At 54.9% G+C, this 21,862-nt stretch overlaps 1 protein-coding gene across 1 annotated transcript in view; it reads left to right on the forward strand.

Annotated features, from left to right (window-relative positions):
• FGF18 (fibroblast growth factor 18) overlaps positions 1-20,146 on the forward strand; it is a 33,445-nt gene extending 13,299 nt beyond the window's left edge. Inside the window, exons 3-5 of the mRNA XM_035014174.1 lie at positions 650-830; positions 12,154-12,260; positions 19,054-20,146. Of these exons, the coding sequence (XP_034870065.1) occupies positions 650-830; positions 12,154-12,260; positions 19,054-19,320 (555 nt within the window). The 3' untranslated portion in view covers positions 19,321-20,146. The remainder of the gene's footprint in view (positions 1-649; positions 831-12,153; positions 12,261-19,053) is intronic.
• The last annotated feature ends 1,716 nt before the right edge of the window (positions 20,147-21,862 follow it).

Genomic DNA, 21,862 nt, shown 5'->3' on the forward strand with positions numbered 1-21,862 from the left:
AGATGCCAGGGGTGTGGGCCAATGCCAGGTGAGGGTGCTTGGTCGTGGAGAGGAGAGCCCCCAGCATCAACTCCTGGGGCCCAAGGGACAGTGGATTCTGGCCCTTTCCTTCCCAGGGTGACTTGCCAGGCCTCTGTCCTTCCCTGCTGTGCACCCAACCAGCAATTATATGCCCCTCATCCTTCTCCCATCTTCATATCTACTCTGATCCTTTACTCCCCACGTGCTCACTTTATTCTCATGGCCACCCTGGAACGTAATCAGGGTAGGGGCTCTGCTCGACTGTTTCACCGAGAGGGAGTCTGTGTGCCCAAGGTCACAGGAGAAACCTCCGCTCCGTACTTCTTGCTTTAATTTGGGGCTTTGGTGGAGAGGCAGCGCAAGCTTTATTGTCCAGTAGACCGAGGCCTGCTTCTTAGCTTCGCCGCTTCTTGGCTGAGCCACCTCGGGCAACACGCCTCACCTCTCTGAGCCTCGGTTGCCTCATCTGTGAGATGGGGATGGTGACAGAGCAGGCACGGGTCTGCGCGGGGGCCTGGCCCGGAGCCGGCCCGGAGCGGGGCCCTGGCTCTCCGGTGTGAACGTGGCTCCCACGTGAGGGCACCCAGGACTTCCGAGGTAGATCCCTGATGCCGCTCTCCCTGGCCAGGTGCTGGCGGCCGAGGAGAACGTGGACTTCCGCATCCACGTGGAGAACCAGACGCGGGCTCGGGACGATGTGAGCCGTAAGCAGCTGCGGCTGTACCAGCTCTACAGCCGGACCAGCGGGAAGCACATCCAGGTCCTGGGCCGCAGGATCAGTGCCCGCGGCGAGGACGGGGACAAGTATGGTAGGTGCCAGCCCCCTCCTCCCTCACCGTGTGCCTCCCAGCCCTCGGGTTCCCATCCCAGGTCTGCCCGGCCCTGGCTGTGTAACCTCGCTCCTGGCACAGCCTCCCTGGCCCTCCCACCCCTCCTCTGCAAACTGCAGGGGCAGTCGTGTTTCCTGGAGAGCCTTGGGGGAGTGCTCAGCACTTTGCCGGGAAAGGTCGTGGGTATCCGTGGCTTCCCTGGGCACGGCCTAAAGCCAGGAGCTGCTCCCCACGGCATTGCTTCACCAGCCCCGGGTGCAGGTGCTCAGAGAGGTGGGAGCCTCCAGGGAGTGCTTTCTGGATGCTGCTGGCCGTGCGGAAATCGGCCTGGTGTGAGTGTGGGTGCACATGGGCACACATGGGTGTGAGCACGGGTATGTGCTCTGTGAGCTTGAGCTTGTACACCTGTGAGGAATAGTGCTCGTAGCACTTGGGCTATCGGCCCTTTGGCCTGCCCTTGACCCTGAAACCGCCCAGCCCTCCTCTGGGGTGTTTGGGAACCATCCCTCACCTCATGCTGCCTCTGCGAGGGGGCTGGGAGGAATGAGACACCCTGCCTCCCTGCCCACCCCACCCCCCAGCTCACACAGACCCTCAGCAGCGAGAGAAACAGACAGGACTCCACTTGCCCAGAGCCTCGAGAGGATTTTGGGGACCGGTGCTGAGCAAATACTGACCCTGCCCCACGGGTTCTTACCTTCTTTTTTTTTTTTTTTTTAAGATTTTAAAAATTTATTTATTCGAGAAAGAGAGCGAGAATGAGGCAGACTCCCCGTCGAGCAGGGAGCCCAATGCGGGGCTCAATCCCAGGACCCTGGGATCATGACCTGAGCCGAAGGCAGACACTTAACCGACTGAGCCACCCAGGCGGCCCTGGTCCTTGCCTTCTTAAGCCAGGTTCTGGGAGGTGTCCCAGCCCCCCACACCCCCCTTCTCCGGCCTTGGGCAGGGGAGCTGGGGCTGCGGGTGACCAAGGCGTGGGGCTGGGGCTGGGGCTGGGGCTGGGGCCCGGGTGTGTACTGTGGGCCTGCCAGTCTGGGCTGTTCTGGGATGATGCCCTGCTTGCCCGCCGGCCCCTGCTCGTTGCAGTCAAGACATGACAAGAAGACAAATAATTTCTTGGACCTTTTATCTTGGACCCCATTCATTTTCCCTCCGCCCCGGGGCAGGACTGACCTCATGGTAGGGCCCAAGTGTGGCAGCTGCGCCGTCACTGGGGGCTGGGGCGGGCCAGGCCGGGCAGGGCTGCGCCGGGCTGGGCTCCCCGACTCCAGGCCAGCTGCCTCCCTTCTCCCTGTGCCATCACTCTTTAGGGCCTCCATTCCCCTCCCTCCCTCCCTCTTTCCCCTTCTTCCCCTCTCAGTCTTGCTACTGCAGCTTTTCTCCCGACCCCTCTCTCTCAGTCCTTCTCCCCTCCTTCCTGGTGCTCACCCCTTCCCCTCTGTGTCTGTCCATCCCTCTCTCTGTCTCCCCCTCCCCACCATCTCTGTCCTCCCTGCCTCCCTCCCTCGGATCACAGCTTTCCAGTCCCTCCTCCCCACGTCTCCCAGGTCCTCCGCCTCTGCCTCTCAGGGGGCCTCTGTCTCTCCAGGCCCCCCGCTGTGCTGGGCGGACCCAGGTGGCGCTTTTCCCTGGGATCTGCTGTCCAGTTGCTGCCAGGGAAGGGGCAGCTGGCTGGCCGGGCCGGGAGGGAGGTGCCCTCCTGGGGAGTCCCCGGAGCTCTCGCTGGCCCCTCCAGGCCTGGTCTGAACCATCTGTCCATGCCCTGAGACAGGAGGTAGGAGCTCAGGAGGGAGAGGAGCCCAAAAAAGGCCACCCCCTCAGTTCAGAAGTTACTTGCCTCTCATTTCCTCTGCCTGAGCCAGACAGAGACTCAGGGGATCACACGTGCTGTGTGACATCAGACAGGCCCTTTGCCTCCTCTGGGCCTCAGTTTCCCATCTGTACAATACAAGGGTTGCATACTAGAGCAGTGCTTCCTAAACATTAACATGCCTGGGAATCACCAAGGGATCTTGTTAAATGCTGATGTTGATTTGGTGGGTCTGGGGTGGGGCCTGAGCTCCGCATTTCTAACGCGCGCCCAGATGGTGCGGATGGGCCACACCTCGCGTATCCAGGAACTAGCCCATTTTGGCTTCTCGAGCCCCACAGGCCCCAGATTGAATCCTTCTCTCTCAAGGAATATGTTTATCACTTCTCCAAGCCCCCGCCAGGGCAGCGTGGGGCTTTGCTGGCTGCTTAGGCTGCTTCATTTAAGTGTTGCATTAGAAACGCAGATGAGGCGAAGGGACCCCATCTGTGAGCCCCGGGAGAGGAAGTGAGACAATGGAGCCAATTGAGGCTTCCAATCTAGATAATCAATACAAATATTATTGGGAGGGTGATTTATGTGGCCAAGCCAGCCTGGAGGATGGGGCTGCGGTAGGGGTCTGCCCTGCCTGTGGGGGATGGGCAGCCAGTAGTCCCCAGTCAGGCCAGGCCCCCCCCCACCAGACAGTGGACAGTCCCTCCTTCTCGGGACTCTGTGCGGCTGAAAGAATGATGTGGTCTGAGGCTTGCATTCATATGCAGCTATAATGCAGTCTGGGAACCTCAGCAAACACCAAGTATAAACAGGGGCCCCAGAAACACCTGGAATCTGGAATCCCGACAGACACTCGGAATCTCAGATTCAGTGACATCCTGAGGTGTTAGACTCAGGGCAGGCACAAGGCACGGGCCCACTTTAGTCTGGGGCTGGCCCAGGAGCTCTTGGCCTGCTTTACATCTTTACATCTGGGAGCAGTCTTTGGTGAGATCTGCATAGATGTAAATCACACCCCGTAGTTCTGCAAGAGGATCTCCCCAGGGCTCCCCAAAGCTTTCCCCCCAAGCACCCTAAGGTGCCTGAAGGTGGGCCAGGTGCTGGAGGGACAAGCGTGCTAGCCAGGAAGCTGAGGGTTTCTGGAGGGGGACGGCTGACGAGCTGGTTAGGGCCACCCTGCCCACCTAGGATGCTTACATCTGGCCCTCCTGCCCTTGGCCCTGGCCACCTCTGTCGTGTAGGCAGTGGCCCTATTGCAGAAACAGCTCCAGGAGGCAGGACACCTTGTTTTTTGTTGCCGCTTTGCCACTGAGCAGCCCGCGGAGCTTGGGGCAAGCGTGTCTGGCTCTGGGCTAGTTTCTTCCTCTGCCAAGTGAGGATGAGAAAGGCCCGCTCGACTTGCTTCCGAGATTGATGCACTTGAGCCCGGGGTGTGGAGGCATTAGGTCCTCCTGGCTGCAAGGGGCCAGGCTGCCAGTGACAGAGGTGGAGTTTTAGAGGAAGAGGCCCAGGGGGTTGGGGGATGGGGGGTCTGTGGGGGGTGTGCGGGGTGGGACATGAACTGAGTCTGCGTTCAGGGAGTGGGGAGGGACCCTGGTGGTGGAAATGGCGGTGTGGGAGCAACTCTGCCTTTATAAGCAGTGTGACTGGATATTCTTTCCTGTTTTCATTTGAAAAAAGGGTTTTCTACTTCAGAAAAAAAAAAGATAAGAAAACCCCCAAACCCAATGTTTTGTAGTAGGCCAGCCTCCCAGGACTGTGCCCAGAACAGCCCCCAGGCAGGCCCCTGGAGGGGCTGTGTCAGCCAGGAAGTTGATCTTTTGAGGGGATGAGAATGTAGACTCCGGAATTGGACAAGATTTGAACCCAGCTCCATCACTTGCGGGCTAGAGATCTCGGATCTGAGTTAGCCTTTCTGATCCTCTTTGCTCTTCTGTGAAATGGGGTAATGGAAATGAGAGCATCTCTTATGCTCACAGATTGTATGATTATTAAAGCAAAAAATGTGAATGGTAACTACTTGAATCACTGCTGTTGTATGGGTGTGGGGGGTACTCACATGGGCTCTGGTAGAAGTTCCCCTCTCAGGAACTGATTCCTGGGGCTCCCAGAAGGAGCCAGGTCTCTCTTGCATCTGTGGGGCCCTGGTATGTCAGCTGTAGGCCTAAGAGGCTTCTTCGGCATGATTCCAAGCAGCAGGTCGGCCTGCTCTGGCTCCTGTTGGGCCCGAGGAGGCAGGGTCTTTGGACCTTCTTGCTAGGTGTGGTCTGATCTTTTCTCCGTTTGAGCTGGGGTCCCTAACTCGCTGTACAGAATTATTGAGCCCTGGGGATACGGTGGTGAGACCTACTTGGTCCCAGCCCTCACGCTGTTCCCAGGCCAGAGACCCTGCTCCATCTCAGGGGCTGACTCTGAGTAGGAAGAATCTAGTTCTCTAACTTCCAGTGTGACCTGGGGTCCTTCTCATTCCCTCCCTGAGCCTGGGCTTCCTCACCATTCACTGGGGGGCTGCGTGCGGGGTGTGGAGTTAGCACTCCGCTGGCTTCCTCGAGAGCTCAGGCATGGATTCGTCTGTGTTTCCAGCTGTGGAACTGCTGTGTGGGGTCAGGAGGAGGCAGCCCATCCCAGCATGGGCCTGCACCTTCCTGCTCAGCCTTGCCCTCCTGAGAACATGAGCTCCTTGAAAGTAGTGGCCCTTCTGCATGTCCCCATGCCCAGTACAAGGCTTGGCAGAAAGCAGGTCCGCACCTACATGTTGCTGGGTGAATGAATAAAATAATTATGGGGCAACTCCAAGCATGATCTGGGACTGACTTGTGTGGCTCACGCAGGAAGGTGTGTGGGGCATTCCAGACCTTTTGCTGAGCAGATGACAAGAGTGAGGGGGAGTCTTCTGGCCCCATTTCCCTCATCCTGGTACCTGTTGGAGGGCTGTGTTTGAATAAGGAGAAAGGGCTGGTGTGGCTGATGCTGCAGAGACCCCCTACTCTCTGAGTCCGATGCCCATAGTCCATATAGCAGTCTAAAATGTGAGACTGTGTCACTTCACTCTCAAAGGCGCTTGTCTCTCTGAGGATTAAATCCCAATTCTTGGATCAGCCCAGAATGGCCTGGCTCTTGATTACCACTCCAGCCTCGCCTCACTGCCTCTTCCTCGCCCACTCAGCTCCAGCCCCACCCACCAGCCAACAGGCCAGGTGTGCTCCTGGCTAAGGGCCTTCTTCGCATTTGCTGTTCCCTCAGCCTGCGGATGCTGTTCTCCCAGATATCCTCATGGCTTGCTCCCTCATTTCACTCAGGCTTCTGTTCAATTGTCTCCTTATCAGAGACTTCCTGGCTCTGTCTCCTTGTGGACGTATTTTTCTTCCTAGCATTTATTGCTACTAGGTATTCTATTACGTATTTAGCCTTTTGCTCCCTGTCTCCCCTGTTATAATGCAAACTCCTTGAGGGTAGAGGGCTTTTGTCTATTTGGTTCGCTGCTGTATCACCATGCACAGAGCCAGCCACAAACAGGTGCTCGATATATGCTTGATGAGCCACGTGTGTGTCTGGAAGTTCTCCCCCTGGGGCAGGTGCCTGGCACAGAGCTCAGGCACACAAATTGGTGCTCCCTGCCTCCTCTTCTCCCGACCTCTCGTCCTCCCCTCCATCCTTCCAGCCTCCAGCTCTGCAACATGCAATGGGGGTATAAGCAGCAAGAGACCTGGCTTCCCCTAGGGCCCTTGCAGCTGGGAAGAGGCATCAAAACCCCTGCCCTTTGAGCTCATGTCCCATAACTTCTGTCCCCAGTGAGGAGTGGTCACCCACACCTCGCTGACTCTGCAGCTGAAATAGCCACCCTAGAGTTATGGCTAGGATTAAATATAGCTCCTGATCAATCCTATTGATTTTTTCCCTCTTGCTTTCCAGCAAGCCCACGTGGGCTGCAAACCTCCTTGGGGGACTTTAGGAGAAGGGAACTTTGGGAGAAAGGCCGTGTGTGTGTGTGTGTGTGTGTGTGTGTGTGTGTGTGTGTGGACACTGATGTGGAAACATCTCCAGAAAGCATTTCTTCTCCCTGCCCCTTCCTCTCCACCTGGTCCACCTTCGGAGGGACGAAGGGAGGATTGATTTGCTCTGAGCTTCCCGTGCCTTTGGTGGCAAGGACATTTCCTCGCTGGAGGACACCTGGAGAGTGGCCAGCCGTGCAGTCAGCCCTGGAGCCATAGTGGCCCGCCAGCTGCTGGTCATCTCACACAGGGCCCTGGGGGGCTCCTGGCTCCCACACTGCTCCTGCAGGTCTTCCGGAGGGGGCGCTGTTGGTGAGGCTGAGGCTTGGGGGAAAAGAAAACCCCTTCTCCAGCTTTGTTCCCTCAGGCTTCCTCTCTTTGGTTCCTGTCTCCTGTGTCTCTCTTTGCACTGTGTCTCTGGTTTTTGGCTGCCTCTCTGTGTCTTTCTCTGCTGTTCCCTATGCTTCAAACCAAAAGTCTTCAAAGTGAGGCCCTGGATCACACGCTGGGAGGCCCAGTAGGGAATCACACTGGAGTCAGTCAGTCAGTCAGTCAATGTCACTTCCCTTTTCCCTGCCTTGGCTGGCCTGCAGGGTATCTGTACCCTTCTGCCTAACTCGGATCTCTGTCTGTCTCAGACTAGCTCTGGAGTTACTCTGCCAGCGTTCAAGACCTACTCTGTGGCTCTGGGCATGTAACTTATCTGCTCAGTGCCTCAGTTTCTTCATCTATAAAATGGGTGTTATAGTCCTTACCTCATAGGATTGTGAGCGTCTAATGAGGCACTGCACATTCAGACTAAGCACTGTGCCTACAGATGGTAAATGCTCAAATAAGTATTTGTTGGGACTTTTAAATTATCATTGTTACTTCAAGCATTTAAGAAAATAGGGGGAAAAAAGGCAGCATGAGTTTTTTATAGAAAGGGCACTGTGGGCATCTCTACCAATAGTCCCTCTGCATCAAGAAAGTGAGGTCAAAGCAAAGACCTTCCCCGCCTTTGGTGTTTACTCGCTTACTCTCCCAGGGAAGGGACTGATGCAGAGGGAAGGTAAAGGGAGCGGTGGACAAGATAAGACCAAGACTTCTGGGCTAGGCTGCCTGGGTTTTAACTCCATCACCGTGTAACCTTGGGACTCAGTTTTCTCACCTGTAACATGGGGATGATAATAACAGTTCTCACCTCATGGGATTATTATGAGGATATTGTGAGTGACAGAATATGCGTATAGTGCCCACTACATCATAAGCTCTAAATAAATGTAGACTACTGATAATATTTCTAGAGGGGCAGAACTGGAAGAGGCCTTGGAGGTCACCTAGGCCTGGCCTGGAGAGGAACAGGGTTTTCCCCTCTGTCACATGACAAGTCGGAAGATGTGATAATAATCCTGAGGCTGGGGACAGGTGGGTGGGAGCTCAGAGTTCTAGTGAGTGGCAGGAGTAGCACCAGCCAGTGGGGAGCGGAGTGGCCGAGGGCATTGACTGTGGAGTCAGACTGGGTCCCAACATCTGCCCTGCTTTGACCAGCTGTGTGCCCTTGGGCAAGTCCCTTCACCTCCCTGAATCTTGTTTTCTTTAACTCTTACCCTAAATAGTGTTACTCATATCTACTTCACAAAGCTGTTTATGCATTTACTAAAATTTACTTGTTGATCATTTCCTGTGAGCCAGGTATGGGCTAGGCACCAGAAATCACAGTGGTGTATAAGACAGGTAAGGTCTGCTGTAGTGGAGCTTACCTTCCGGTGGAGAGAGACAGATAATTAAAAAAAAGATAGCAACTAAGACCATCTGGAGAAGAGCTCCGAGGAAAATGGAGCAGGGGTGGGTAGAGCTAGACTGGGGAGGGCGGTAAGACATTGGATGGTGTAGCCAGGAAAGGCCTCTCTGAGGAGTTGACATTTGAGTAGCAACCTAAGAGAAGAGAAGCCTCTATGGGAAGCTCTAGGCAAGGCAGCCTCCAGGTAGAGGGAATAGCAAGTGCAAAGGCCCTGAGGCAGGAGTGTGCATGGTGTGTCAGAGAGGAACAGCAAAGGGGCTTGTTGGCTGGAGGGCTGTGAGTGAGGGTGGGATGTAGGAAGGATCAGTAGGGGCCGGAGCATGTGTACCATCTGGGTCCCCATGAAGACGCTAGATTTTAAGTGGGTTGGAGATCCCTAGGAGGCTTTTAGCAGGAAAGAGATAAAATTAATTATATATTTTTAAAGGATCTCTCTGGCAGAGAGAGGAGGCTGCTGAGTTGTGCAGTCTGGAGGGGATGCCTAGAGAGGAGGTCTGATGAGGAGTGGAGCCAGATAACGTCCCAGACTCCTCCTGCCTGGCCTGGTACAGGCCTTGAGAATGGAAATGAGCCCAGTTGAGGTTTCTGAGCTCCTGAGAGTTGCATGTTGGGGGCTTGGGTCATGAGCAGGGGGGCCGTGATGCTGTGGACGAAGTAGTCTGTGGAGCAAACCTGACCTGGGTGGGTGGGGTCTCTCTCTCCATCTCTCTCTCTCCATCTCTGTCTCTCTCTCTTTTTCTCTCTCTTTCTGAGAACTGCTGCCACTATTACTCCCCGCAGACTTTACATAATTCTGGCCCGGCTCCCTCCTCATTATGTCATGCACCCAAGTGGAGTCTAGGTCACTGCAAGGCCTGCTGTGGTCGGGAAGAACAGACTGCTGGCTCCCCAGCATGGCATCTGGAGCAGACCTTCCCCATGCTGGGGTGAGGGCAGCTAGGCTTATGAGGGTAGAGGTGCAGCCAGGCCCAGCCTAAGCCCTTTGGACAGCTCGGGCAAAGGCCAGGGCTTTCTGTGGTGGGCTGTGACTGATGAGCCTTGGGGGATTGGGGGGGGCGGGCAGAGGGCTACATCTCCCCGGAGTTGGGGAACCTCCCCTAATGCCCAGGCCCCAGCAGAAAATTAGGCAGACCTGATGGCAGCCCCTCCTGCTGGGTTGCTTCTCTGAACCTCAGTTTCCTAAACTATAAAATGGGGACAAAACCACCCAAGCTCAAGGTGAAGTATAAATTTCAGTGGGCTCACGTGGGAGCCAGAACGGTAGGAACTGCTCTGGGGACAGAGGTCCAGGCATGTGCTGGGAGAGGGACAGACTTCCCCTCAGACTCACTTGGGGTCTCTTGGGCCATAGTCCTGGGGCCTGAGCCCCTTTCTATAGTCTCCCATCCCTACTCCTCTCCTAGGCTCTGCCCCAATCCCAGAGAGAATCAGAATAGGGGTGAGCCTCCCCCTCCCCCTTGCACAGGTCAGGAGATTGAGGCCAGGGGGAGGTGGTGTGCCTGGTTCAAGGTCACACAGCCCAGCATGGCGATGCCAGAAATGGAATCAGACCCAATAAGTCCCAGCCCAACGTATGTTCTGATGCACTTTGCAGTGTGGGATGCCTGTGACCCTGGAGGATGCTGAAGAAGTTCAGGTCAGAAGGCATGCCTGGGGAGACAAGTTTGGTTCTACTTCTGCCCTTTTACATGCATCTGATTTTTTCCCACTATGCTGTGTGTGTGTGTGCGCGCGCGCGTGTGTGTGTGTGTTTGTTTAGGGGAAAAGGGTTTAGTTTTGCAGTTATTACAAAACTTAACACAATAGTTACTTCCCTCACCTGGCCTCTGAGAACAGGTGCTAGGACCTTTCTGCCTTCCTTTTGTGGAATCCTCACAATACCTTCTGAAGATTAAGGATGATTATACCCATTTTACAGGTGAGGAAACTGAGGCCCAAGATCACATGGTTGGCAAGTGGAGCCGGGGTTTCATTCCCAGGTCTGCGCGTTCCAAAGCTCTCGCCTTTCCCTTACATGTGCTGTCTTCTTCACCCCCCTGGCATGGGGGACACTCCTGAACCCCACGACCTCCGTCCTGTGTGGTGCCTGAGCGTTTCAAGGAGATGCAGAAAGCAAGCCCCAGGCTGCTCTGATGTTTGGCTCTGGGTTCCCAGGGAGAGTTACAGGGAGTTTGAATTCAAGGGGAGCGGGGAGGATGCGGGGCTTGTAACCCCCTATCTCAGTGTTGCTTAATTTTCTTGACTGTGTTTACTAGGGATGGGGGAAGGTGGAGAGAAGAATGTGCCTCCCCCTCCCTCCCTGTTTCTAGAATTACTAAATTCTTGTTAGATCTTTAAATTTTATGTAAATTCTTCTTATTTTCCTTGGAAAGGTGGGGTATCATATTTTAATTAGCAGTGGTGTCAGAGGAGGGCTAGATTAATTATTGGAAATCCTGAGTTCCAGATGGTTTTAATTTTCACAGCAGGGCACCAGGGTATATATTTTTAATTTTTTTTTATTAAAATCATACCTAGTGTATTTTAGGGGCACCGAGGTACGCGCTTTGGGGCTCCAAGGATGCCGTATTTAGGGCTATGATTTTCGTTATGGAGAAGCAAGTCCCTTGTCACTGAAATTAAAAGTTTGTGGGTGAGGGAGGGGCAGGTGCTGGGAAGCAAAGGGTCAGAGACGGGAGGGGAGGGTGAGAATGGGGGAGTCATAGGCAAAGAAGGCAGCGGTGGGAGGAGGTGCTGGGGAGGGAACCAGGCATAGGAATTCAAGGCCAGAGAGGAGAGAGAGCTCAGAGAGTGTGTGTGGCCTACTGAAGTCACACAGCACCTTACTGGGGAGAAAAAGTGGATTGGCAGAGGGACAGGGATTAGGCACAGCATGCCTAATCAAGGGACACTCACCCTTTGACCATTTGACACCCTTGCTCAGTCAGGGCTTTGGGGGATCAGCTCTGGACACCACCCTCTCCTAAGGGAGGTTTTATGGAGAGTGGGTCATTTAGTGTGGGGTCTCCTACTTCGAACCAGGGAATATTGGGTCCTGATTGGGACTTCTGGGCTCCTGGAAGTTCGCTATGTTTCAGCCTCGGTGGCCTTGATTGAGCAAAGTAGAATATTCTGAAGATAGCCTCCATTCCCGGGGGCCTTAAACCTCTCCTCTCTGGGCCTTCCCCACTTTAAGTTACAAAGGTGTGGCGTGGGGAGGGGACATAGAAGGGGTTCTACATGTTTGCCCTGGAGGGAGGCGCCTTTGACCTAAATTTTGGAGGAAGTAGCTTGATATCCCCCGAGGCAGGGTGTGAGCGTGCCCGTGCAAACTCGCATGCGTTTTTCTGTGCCCCCATTCTAGAGACTGCTACTTCTCTGGGGTTATTGGTGGCTGTGTGTCCTGTTCTGGGGAACAGAGATGAGGGGCTGGTGGGGTGGGTGAGGGGAGAATACACTGGTCTTTAGCCACAAGGGGCAGAACAACCCTCCAGCCGGAGCCATGTAGGTCCCAAGTGGAGTCAAGAGAGGCTGGGGGTGGAGAACACAGACGGAAAGCCTCTCTGGCTGCCTAAGGGGCAGGGTGCCCCAGTGAGACCTGTTCAAAGCCTTCCCCATGCCCAATGTTGGAGCAGTGAGGGGGTCCAGGGACAGGGTCAGGGATCATGTCGCTGAGCCTTTCGGCCAAACCATTGCCCCTGGTAAAAAAAATGTGTCTTGTTCTCCTTCTGCCTTTCGAAGCCCAGCTCCTAGTGGAGACAGACACCTTCGGTAGTCAAGTCCGGATCAAGGGCAAGGAGACGGAATTCTACCTGTGTATGAACCGGAAAGGCAAGCTCGTGGGGAAGGTGAGTGATGGTCTGGAATTCCCAGGGTATTCAGGAGGGTTCCCCCTGGTAACACTGGGTAGCTGGAACAGGGTGCTCAGGGCCTTGTCAGCCCCAAATGGAAAACAAGCCCGGTGAGTGTGTGTGTGTGTGTGTGTGTGTGTGTGTGTGAGAGAGAGAGAGAGAGAGAGAGAGAGAGAGAGAGATTCTGACTGTAATCTCTTCCTTTAGCCCCTTCTCTGCCCCCACATCACAGCCTGCCAGGCCGAGGTATCCATGGCCGTGACCTTGGGGAGCATGCAGGGTCCTGATCTCTCCTGCTCGATGTGGACCCCGAGGGGCTCAGGGGCTCCCTGCCTGCATGTGTCTGCTGACTGAGAACAGGGAAGCGGCAGGCGAAGGGCTGGGGCCGCAGCAATGGTTGAACAATCGCCAGGGCTTTGCAGAGAAGCCCGGACCCCGCTGCCTCCTCAGCGCTGGGCCTCATGGTTCTAGCATTTCAGGAAGATTTTGTTACTTTGGAATAGGCAACAGAGCTGCATGTAACAAATTAGGGTGGCATGTGGGTATGGGGGGGTGGACCCACAGGCCTGGGGCTCTGAGTTTCCCCAGGTCCTGCTTGGTGTCCCCCTTTTTTCCTGGGTGTGCCTGTTTGTGAAGTTCATACACTTGCTTCCTTTGGGTGCTCCAGTGGAAGGTGTTAACGGGCAAGTAGCTACCTGGTGCTCGTGCCCTGTGTTCTCTTCCCTTTGCTGGGCCCCTACTCACCCCCATATCTAACTTGTAAAATGGTTCTGTTGGACAGGTGGAGTGAGGGGTGCAGGGTAGATCCTGATTCTAAGGAGGATGGCTCTTCCTGTTCCCGTGCAAGGCCCTGGCTGGTGATTTGCATTTATTACACGGTCTTGGGAGGAGGCAGCAGGGCCCTGACTTCTGTTTAAGCCATGGTTTTGTTTTCCTGAATCCCCCAACTCTTCTCCCTCTTCCCCTCCTTCACACCCTAGTGGCTGGGGAGAGTGCAACAGGCCAGGGACTTGAGCCAGAGTTCCGTTGCTTCTTATTTGTTAACAATAACACTACTGATAGCTTCTGCTAATTGAGCACCTACTTTCTGCCAGGCACTGTGCAAAAATGCTCCCAAATAACCCCATGAGGTCGCCACCACTACCATCCCCATTTCGCAGAGGAGAAAGCTGAGGCTTGGCGCCGTCCGAGGCACTTGTCCCAGGTCCCACACTAGAGCGGCGCGGGATCCCAAGCCCGGTCTGGAAGGCAGAGGGTCCAGCCGCACTGCCCTCACCAACTGAAGCTTCTGCTCGGGGAGCACAAGAATAGTAATCCGCAGAGCGTGGCTCCGGGATGCCGGGATGCCGGAGAGTGGTTTTAATTAGTGATTCACTTTCCGCGTCCCGGGGCGGCCGGCCGGCGAGGGGATCGGGGCAGGGGCGGCGGGCGGGCCGGGCGCCGGGTCCCCTGGCCTGGCAGTGCGTTTCCTGTGGCGGCGCAGCCCGGCCCCGCGTCAGGCGCTTTGTTCTCCTGCCCGCCCGGGCCGCCTCCCAGGCCCAACCTGCCTGCGGCTGGACGCTCGGCTTCCTTGCCTCGCGGCTTGCAGGGGGGGCGCGCGGCAGCCCGCCGTGCCCGGTGCCCGCGCGCCCCCCCCTCCGGTCTGCGCGCTTCCCGGCAGCTTGAGCCCAGGGGGGCCGCGCTGGGGTCAAAAGAGCAGCCCCGCTCCCCGCCGCCGGCCGCCCACCGCCCGCCCGCCCGCCGGCTGGCCGCTGAGTCACCGCTTCCACAGGAGCCGGCTCCGATTTCCTGCCCCCTCGCCCTCTCTCCCGTCATTAATATTGGGGACGGTTCAGCTGGCGCTGGCTGGGCCAGGCTCGGCGCAGCCCGGGGAGGGCTCCCTCCTTCCCGCCCCCGCTCGCGGCAGCTCCCCCATCCCAGTACAGGCGCGCCCGTCTTCTGGGCTGGCCCCCAAATCCACCTGCCCCAGGATGGCCCTGGGCAGGCCCCCTGTTGCCCTCCGCCTAGCCCAGCTCCCCTCACTGTCTCTGGTCCCAGTAGCTAGGAGCCACAGGCTCTTGAGGTGCTGTTTCATCACAGCCTCCTAGGCAGGCAGGCCCCAAGGTCCTGGGGTTACCCCTGCATTGTTCCTCATTGCTGCCACTGCTTCTATTGTGGCCTCATCCTTTCACTGGAACTGTCGCCCCAGCTGCCTCAGGAGTCCCAGCCTCAGGCTTTCGCCTTTGCTCACTACCCACCATCAGCTTTCTAACGCGCATCCCCTGTCTTCCACCCCCAACCCATCTCAGAACCCATCCGTGGGTCCACACCGTCTACCATCTACCAGAGAAAGGCCACACTCCCTGAGGAGACACACAAGGCCCTGGGGAGCGTCCCTGGCCTCACAGCCCTGCCACCCATCCTCCAGTTCCTTCAGCCCCCGACACATGGCACTGCCAACTGCCGATCCCTGGGCAGGGCGTTCGGGCTTTGTACATGCTGATCGCCCCTCCCTCTGTCCATCTGCCCTAAGTCCTGCGCAGCCTTCAGCAGCTTCTGGCCTCCCCCACCCCTCATACAGCACACCTGCCCTGGAGCCCATAGTCCCTCACACGGTCCTCTTTTGCCTGTCGCTAACCTGAGTTGTCACTGTTTGTCTGTGTGCCTACATCTTGCAACTCGACTGAGGGCTCCCGGAGGGCTGAGTCCGGATCCATCCATCCATGCTCTGTGTACCGGGCCACAGAGCTGCAGAAGCACCAAAGAAGTAGAAAAATGGTTCTTGCTTTCTGAGGATTGTCTTAAGCCACAGCTAAAATTATTCATGTCGGGCCAGGACGTCAAGTGCCCTAACTGCTGAGCCTCGGTGTCCTCATCTGTACAATGGCAATGATAATGCTGGCATCTGGTGGGCACTTGATAAATATGCATTCACTTCCCCTTTGAAGCCAGGCCACAAAGTTACTCCTTCACCTGTGGAAACCCTTGACCTCAGCTTAGGCTCTGACTCCTTTGCAGGGGCCTAACAGGATAGCTTTCTTGGGTGGTCTTGACCCTGGGTGCCAGCCTTGCGCCTCTTTGGCTCTACATGCATCGAACCCCCACCAGAGCCTTTTCAGATGTTCTGGGCCCCTGGCTGTAGCTCTGCTGAACTATGACAATCATATACCAAAGCTCTGCCCTGCGCCCCTGCATGCTCAGGTAGCCCCCTTCCCTTTGCCACCTTTCTGGACCCCACATCTCTCTGGCCCAGGAGGAAGCACATCCTTTCATTCCATAAACAGTTGTTGAGTATGGAGCACTATGTGCTAGGCATCCCCCCCCTCCCCCAGTCTCTGAGGATTCACCCCAGATCGATCATTTTCTGATCTGCCCCCACCTGAGTGATCACTGGTGAGCCCTCCTTGGGGCAGCACAGGGGCACCCCAGACCTTTCAGGGCAGAGGGGTCCCCTGCCCACCACCACATCTTTGTGAAGACTGCTTTGGTTGTAAACGACTGAAGCCCAACTCAAAATGCCTTAAGCAAAAAAGGGAATTTTTTGGCTCACATAACTACAAATGTCCAGGGGGTAGTTCTAGTTTCAAGTAAGACGGGATCTAGGGGCCAAATGATGTCATCAGGATTCAGTCTTCAGATCAAATAGAAGGAATAGGACTCCAGTTTGGAAAGGAGGAGATTAGAGGTTGGAGGTGGGGGTGGGGGTGGGGGAGAGATGCTCAAATTCTACTTAATCACCAAAGTTCTGCGATGGGATATTCACTCACTCTGTAAATACTGATGGTCTGCCTTGCCTGAACCCATTGCGTCAGCATTTTTGGGGGTGAGGCCCAAGCACAGGTGTTTTTTTGTAAATCTTTGCAGGCAATAAACAGGGTCATAGAGGTAGTCAGGAACAGAGGTGAGGGTCAAGGCCAGGTGTGGCTTGCCAGTAGCTTCGAATCTGCTGTGTCTGAGCTCATGGGCGGGGGGGGGGGGGGGGAGGTTCCTGTGGCCATCACGGGTACTGTGGCTCCTCCCAAGGGGCTCCCAAGCTCTGGGGTGCTGGGAATTTTAGCCCTCATAAATACACCCAGGCACACACAAACAGTGCCAGGCGCTGTGTTTGCTCCTTGCATGTCCGAGACCTTGCTTCATGCTGATGGCGGCCGCGTGGGCCTGGGGAGGGGAAGTAGTTTTGACAGACAGCGCCCTGCCCTCTCTTCCACACTCTTTCTCCTCATGGACCTCTCTGGAACTGGGCAGAGGAGAAAGGAACTGCAGTGGCAGATGCAGGTAAAAACGTGGCTCTGCCTCTTACAGGTCCCGTGACCTTGGGCAAGCCGTTTCGCCCTCTTTGAACTCTGTTTTCTTCTAGCAGGGAGAGTCTACCTGAGCAAGTTCAGAGGATTAAATGAAATAATGCACGTGGAGATGTCGAGCCTATAACTGACAAGCAGGAAATGCTGAATGAGCGAGTGAATGAAGGAGTAGGGAGCCTACGTGGCCAGGCCGGGAGCTCTGGTCCTCTACCTGCTGTGTGTCCCTTTCTCAGCACACCCCCAGGAGGGCCTCCCCTAGCTCACGATGGTCTCTGGGACATTGGTGAGGGATTCAGGGGACAGTATCCACTTTCTTTTAGGAGAAAGCCTTTTGAGGGGTTCCTGCCACCATTTCTATCCCAGAACTCTCCTTTATTCAACCACAAATGCTCTGGGTGCCCAAGACCTGTGCTGAGCCATGAGGGCAACTGACAGGTGGTCCTGACCTCCTGAAGCTCTTGGGCTAATGAGGAGGCAGGGAGATATGGGATTGCTCTGTTGGGGAGCGGGAGGAGGAGTGGGTGCCAAGGGGGAGAAGATGGAGTATGTGAGTCCCATAAAACCTAATGCTTGAATGGAGTCTTAAATGAAGAAGAGGGAGCTAGATGGCAGTGAAGGAAAGCTTCCTGGAGGAAGTGGTTACTGAGCTTGACCTTGAAGGATGAAAGCAGTTTTCCAGGTAGTGGCAGGTATTCTATGGTGGGGAACAGCATGGTGTAGGCTTTGTTCAGTTTGCTGTGACTGTTCCATTGAGAGTGACCAAGGGACCTGGGCTTAGATTGGATAGGCAGCTTCCAGAATTATCCATGGGGGGGCCCAGGAGGACCACTCCCCTCTACCTGCCTTGTACATATGTCCCACTTCCCTCACAAGAGTCCCTCATGGCTCACCCCCTGACAGACACTGTCCTCTGGGTCCCACATGCCCAGTCCCACCCATTGCCGGCTCTGTAGCCTCCTCGAAAGATCTCGGCCTCCAGAGAATGTTTTCTTACCCTGTCTGTCCCTTTCTGCAAAGTTCAGCACTTTGTCTGCAGGGCCTAAGCTTGCCCTCCACTCAAAGGTGAACGTTCCTGGAAGCTCCAGCCTGTTTTCCACTTCAAACAAAAGGCTGGAACTCGCACCTCAGGCACCACGCACAGCCAGACCGCTGGGCTTCCAACTTGGCCGGGCATCCGTCCGTAACGAGGAGTGGGCCCAGCCTAAATTTGGAGATGTTAGTTGGAAACTCGAGTGCTGCTAATTCAGGCCTTCCAGCTTTGTGTGCTTCTCGCTCTTCTACATGGAGCAATTCGGCTGTCTCAGGGAGGAGATTCAGAGCCCTGCCTCCCACCATCCTTTGTCCAGCTCCGATCCAGGGAGGGAGGCCAGAGCCATCTGAACCACCTGCTCTTCAGAAATAATTTAGCAATTTCCTACTGTGTACGGGGCTCAAGTATAAGTATCATTCCTTACAACATTTCTGTGACGCAGGGGTCCCTGTCCCGGTTTGGTCAGACGAGGAATCCGACGTCTAGAGAGTGGAATTAACTAGCCTGAGGTTACATAAGGAAGTGTTAGAGTTGATTCAGCTCCTGACTCCAAATCTAGTACTCCTTGCCCGGCATCCCTTGTCTCCTAGGGAGTTCACACATCTGCTGGGGAGCCTGATCTCAGAACCAAAGGCATAGGCTTTGGAGTTTGGCCATGCAAAAACTCTTATTCTTGGAGGTCCCCACCCCTCTTCACACCAAACATTTAAAATGCACCATATCCCACGTTAAATGTAATTTAAATGTAACTGTATTGCAGTGGAGGGGAGTGGCAGTGGTGTAGCAGACTTCATACCAGGTTTTGTGCACATCTGCAGGGACTCCTTTCTGTTGCAGGTGATAGAAAATAATCTCAACTACTTTAAAGGAAATGAGGTAATGAGCTTCAGACTCTGTTTGGTCCAGAGCCCAAAGGCTGTGACCAGGACTTGGTTTCTCTCATTCCCTTCCTCTTGGCTTTACTTCCTCTGTGTTGGCCTTATTGTCAGACAACGTTTCTCCTCATTGTGGTAAAATGGCTGCCTTTGCTTCAGCCTTACATGTTCCTCAAGGTTAAATCAGCCTATGTTTTGGGGGATTATACAAGGGTCTTGAGGAGCACTCTGATTGGATGGCTCAGGCCACGTGCCGAGCTCTGCAGCAGTCATAGGAAATAATGTTTTATTGGCCAGGTCTGGGTTTCGTGTTCTAGTAGAGTTGAAGTGGAAGCCCCTGGCTGTAGCGTACTGAGTGGGGAAGGGATAGATTCCTGAATGACAGTGGGAATCCATTACCTAATTGGCGGGTAGGGAAGGAGGCAGGGGCCAATATGACAAGTCCACTGCACAGATCCAGGAAGTGAAATTACTGGGGACAAAACTTGGGTCGGGCCCTCTACTCTACTGCCCCAAGCCTCCGCCACTTGCGCACACCCTGTCCACGTAGCTCTGCCCCTCACACCCACCCTCCCCTTCTCACCTTCTTTTCTCGCCTCCTACAGCCCGATGGCACCAGCAAGGAGTGTGTGTTCATTGAGAAGGTCCTGGAGAACAACTACACAGCCCTGATGTCCGCCAAGTACTCTGGCTGGTACGTGGGCTTCACCAAGAAGGGACGGCCGCGGAAGGGTCCCAAGACCCGGGAGAACCAGCAGGACGTGCACTTCATGAAGCGCTACCCCAAGGGACAGGCAGAGCTGCAGAAACCCTTCAAGTACACCACGGTGACCAAGAGGTCCCGGCGGATCCGCCCCACGCACCCCGGCTAGGCTGGCCCCACCGCAGCCCCCCAGGCTGCCCCCAGGCCCACACTCACACTCACAGAGAACTGCATCAGAGGAATATTTTTACATGAAAAATTAGGGAGAAGCTCTATTTTTGTACATTGTGTTTAAAAGAAGACAAAAACCGAACCAAAACTCTTGGGGTGGGGGGAGCGATAAGGATTTTATTGTTGACTTGAAACCCCCTGTCTCTGACAAAAGACTCACAAAAAGGGACCGTTGTCAGCGTACAAGTGCTTGTCTCTCTCTAGGAACGGACAACTCTAATCTCGTCCCCAGAGGAGGAGTTGAAGGAGGAAAACGACGCTCTGAGAAACCAAAGTCCTTTTTCCCAAAGGTTCTGAAAGAAAGAAAAAAAAAAAAAAAGAAAAGAAAAAAAGAAAAAAAAGAAAAAGAGAAAGTAGTACCCATCCCCAGACTCCCCCTTTCCCAACCCCCTATCCCTGCCCCAGACTCCAACAAAAATCGCTCTCTGGTTTGCAGTCATTTATTTATTGTCCACTGCAAGCTGTCCCGAGACACCGCGCAGGGAAGGCGTGCCCCTCGGAATTCTCGGCGCCTCGACTTCCGACGACAGACGGCCTCGTCCAATCAAGTGACCCTGCATTGCTCGCAGTTCTGGAGGATGCTGCTATCGACCTTCCGTGACTCACGTGACCTAGTACACCAATGATAAGGGAATATTTTAAAACCAGCTATATTATATATATTATATATATATAAGCTATTTATTTCACCTCTCTGTATATTGCAGTTTCATGAACCAAGTATTACTGCCTCAACAATTAAAAACAATCGACAAATTATTTAAAAAAAACAGGAGGTGAGTGGTGGTGGGCGGCGGGGCTCAGGCAGGGCGGGCCCCTTTGTGTCTCATTCTTGGTGGTGTGCGCTCTTGGCTCTGAGAGCTGGGGCCTCGCTCATTCATTCGTGCACGGATTCGTGCCACCGCGCCTGCTCCGCGCGCTGCTCTAGGCACTGAGAACGCAGCTTTAGACCGAGGGATCTTAGCTTCTGGACATCCTTGCCCTCAGAGAGATTACGTTCCCACGAGTCATTGATTGGATGACCGATTCAGGCACATACGTTCACAAACCTTTGCTCGCCATCTCCTGTGTTCTTCGGTGCACGGGGTATTTATCAAAAAACACACCAAAAACATGCCAGCCTCCAGGGAACTTCACTTAGTCACCGATTCATTGCTTCGTTCATTCATTTACTGATGGAACCCCTCATTCAACATATATTTATTAAGCACTTCGCTGAGTGCCAGGCACTGTTTTAGGTACTGGGAATTCATCAAAGAACGAAACATACCCCGAATCATGCTGCATGGAGCTTACAGGCTCGGGATTATTGCTTGAGTCGTTTGTGGAGCCCGCATCTGGGTTTTGCCGGGCACAGGCTGAGCAAGGCAGCCCTGGGCCCCCTTCTGTGTCTGGTGGTAGAGCAGTCAGAGGGCCCAGGTCGGGCCCAGGCTCTCATGGGCGGGAGTGCAAGGAGTCTGTCCGCCTCTTTAACTTCCAGGGGCCCTTTCTCCTAGGTCTTCCCCAGGGCCTGGCCAGGATGGAGGGGAGAGGCCGGCTTAGTCTTGGGGTGGGAAGCAGATTGGGCAGGAGGTTGACTGAGAGGAGGATGTCTCCTGTGGGGTCCTGCTGCTGTCACCTGCCTCCCTGAAACCACCTCCTGCCAAGACTGGCCAGGAGAAGTCCCCAGGGGAGCCCTACAGAGGGGAAGGAAAGAGGGGGGCAGGAGAACCTTCTTGGCTGGGCCGGGGCTTGGCTGCTGACCTGTGTGCTCTCTCTGCAACCCACCTCCGAGCTCCGGCCAAGCATAACTCTTGGTTCTGTCCTTCCTCCCTGCATGATGAGGGTCTCTCTCCATCCCGGGGCCCCATCCCGTGTGTCCCAGCACATTTGCTTGGGGCTCTGTGAAGCTCTTTCAGGTGCATGATCTCATTGTGACCTCAGGACAACCTGGGAGGAAGATATTGTCATTATTCCCATTTTATAGATGGAGGAGACTGAGGCCCAGAAACATTTAGCAGCTTCCCCAAGATCACAGAATAAGAAAGCTGGGGCTGGTGTCCAAATCCTACACTGCCCAGGGTGGCAGTAGCTGCCACTTGGTGAGGCCCTCCCGTGTTTCAGATGGCCTGCTGGGGACTTTACAGGGCCTGCCTGGGCCTCACTACACATCCTGGCGTGGGACATGGGTACGCTTGACTGAGGCTCAGAGAGACCATCAATGTGTCCAAGGCCTCAGTGAGTGGGCGGCTGAGCCTGAGACCCCCGGGGATAGTAATTGTGATGGGGCTTGTCATTTACTGAGCACCTACTGTGTGTCAGTTCCTTTCACACTCTTGTCATTTAATTTGAACAATAACCCTAGGAGAAGGGTGTGCCCTGTCTTTTGCACTGAAGGTTTCAGAGGTGTGAAATGACCTGCCCAAAGCAATTCAAGCTAGAAAATCGTGGAGTCAGAATTCAATCGATCATTTATTTATTCATGCAATAATATGTGTTTA

This window comes from Mirounga leonina, unplaced genomic scaffold, assembly GCF_011800145.1.
Source record: "Mirounga leonina isolate KUSES-001 unplaced genomic scaffold, KU_Mleo_1.0 Mir_104, whole genome shotgun sequence".
NCBI classification, from domain to species: domain Eukaryota; kingdom Metazoa; phylum Chordata; class Mammalia; order Carnivora; family Phocidae; genus Mirounga; species Mirounga leonina.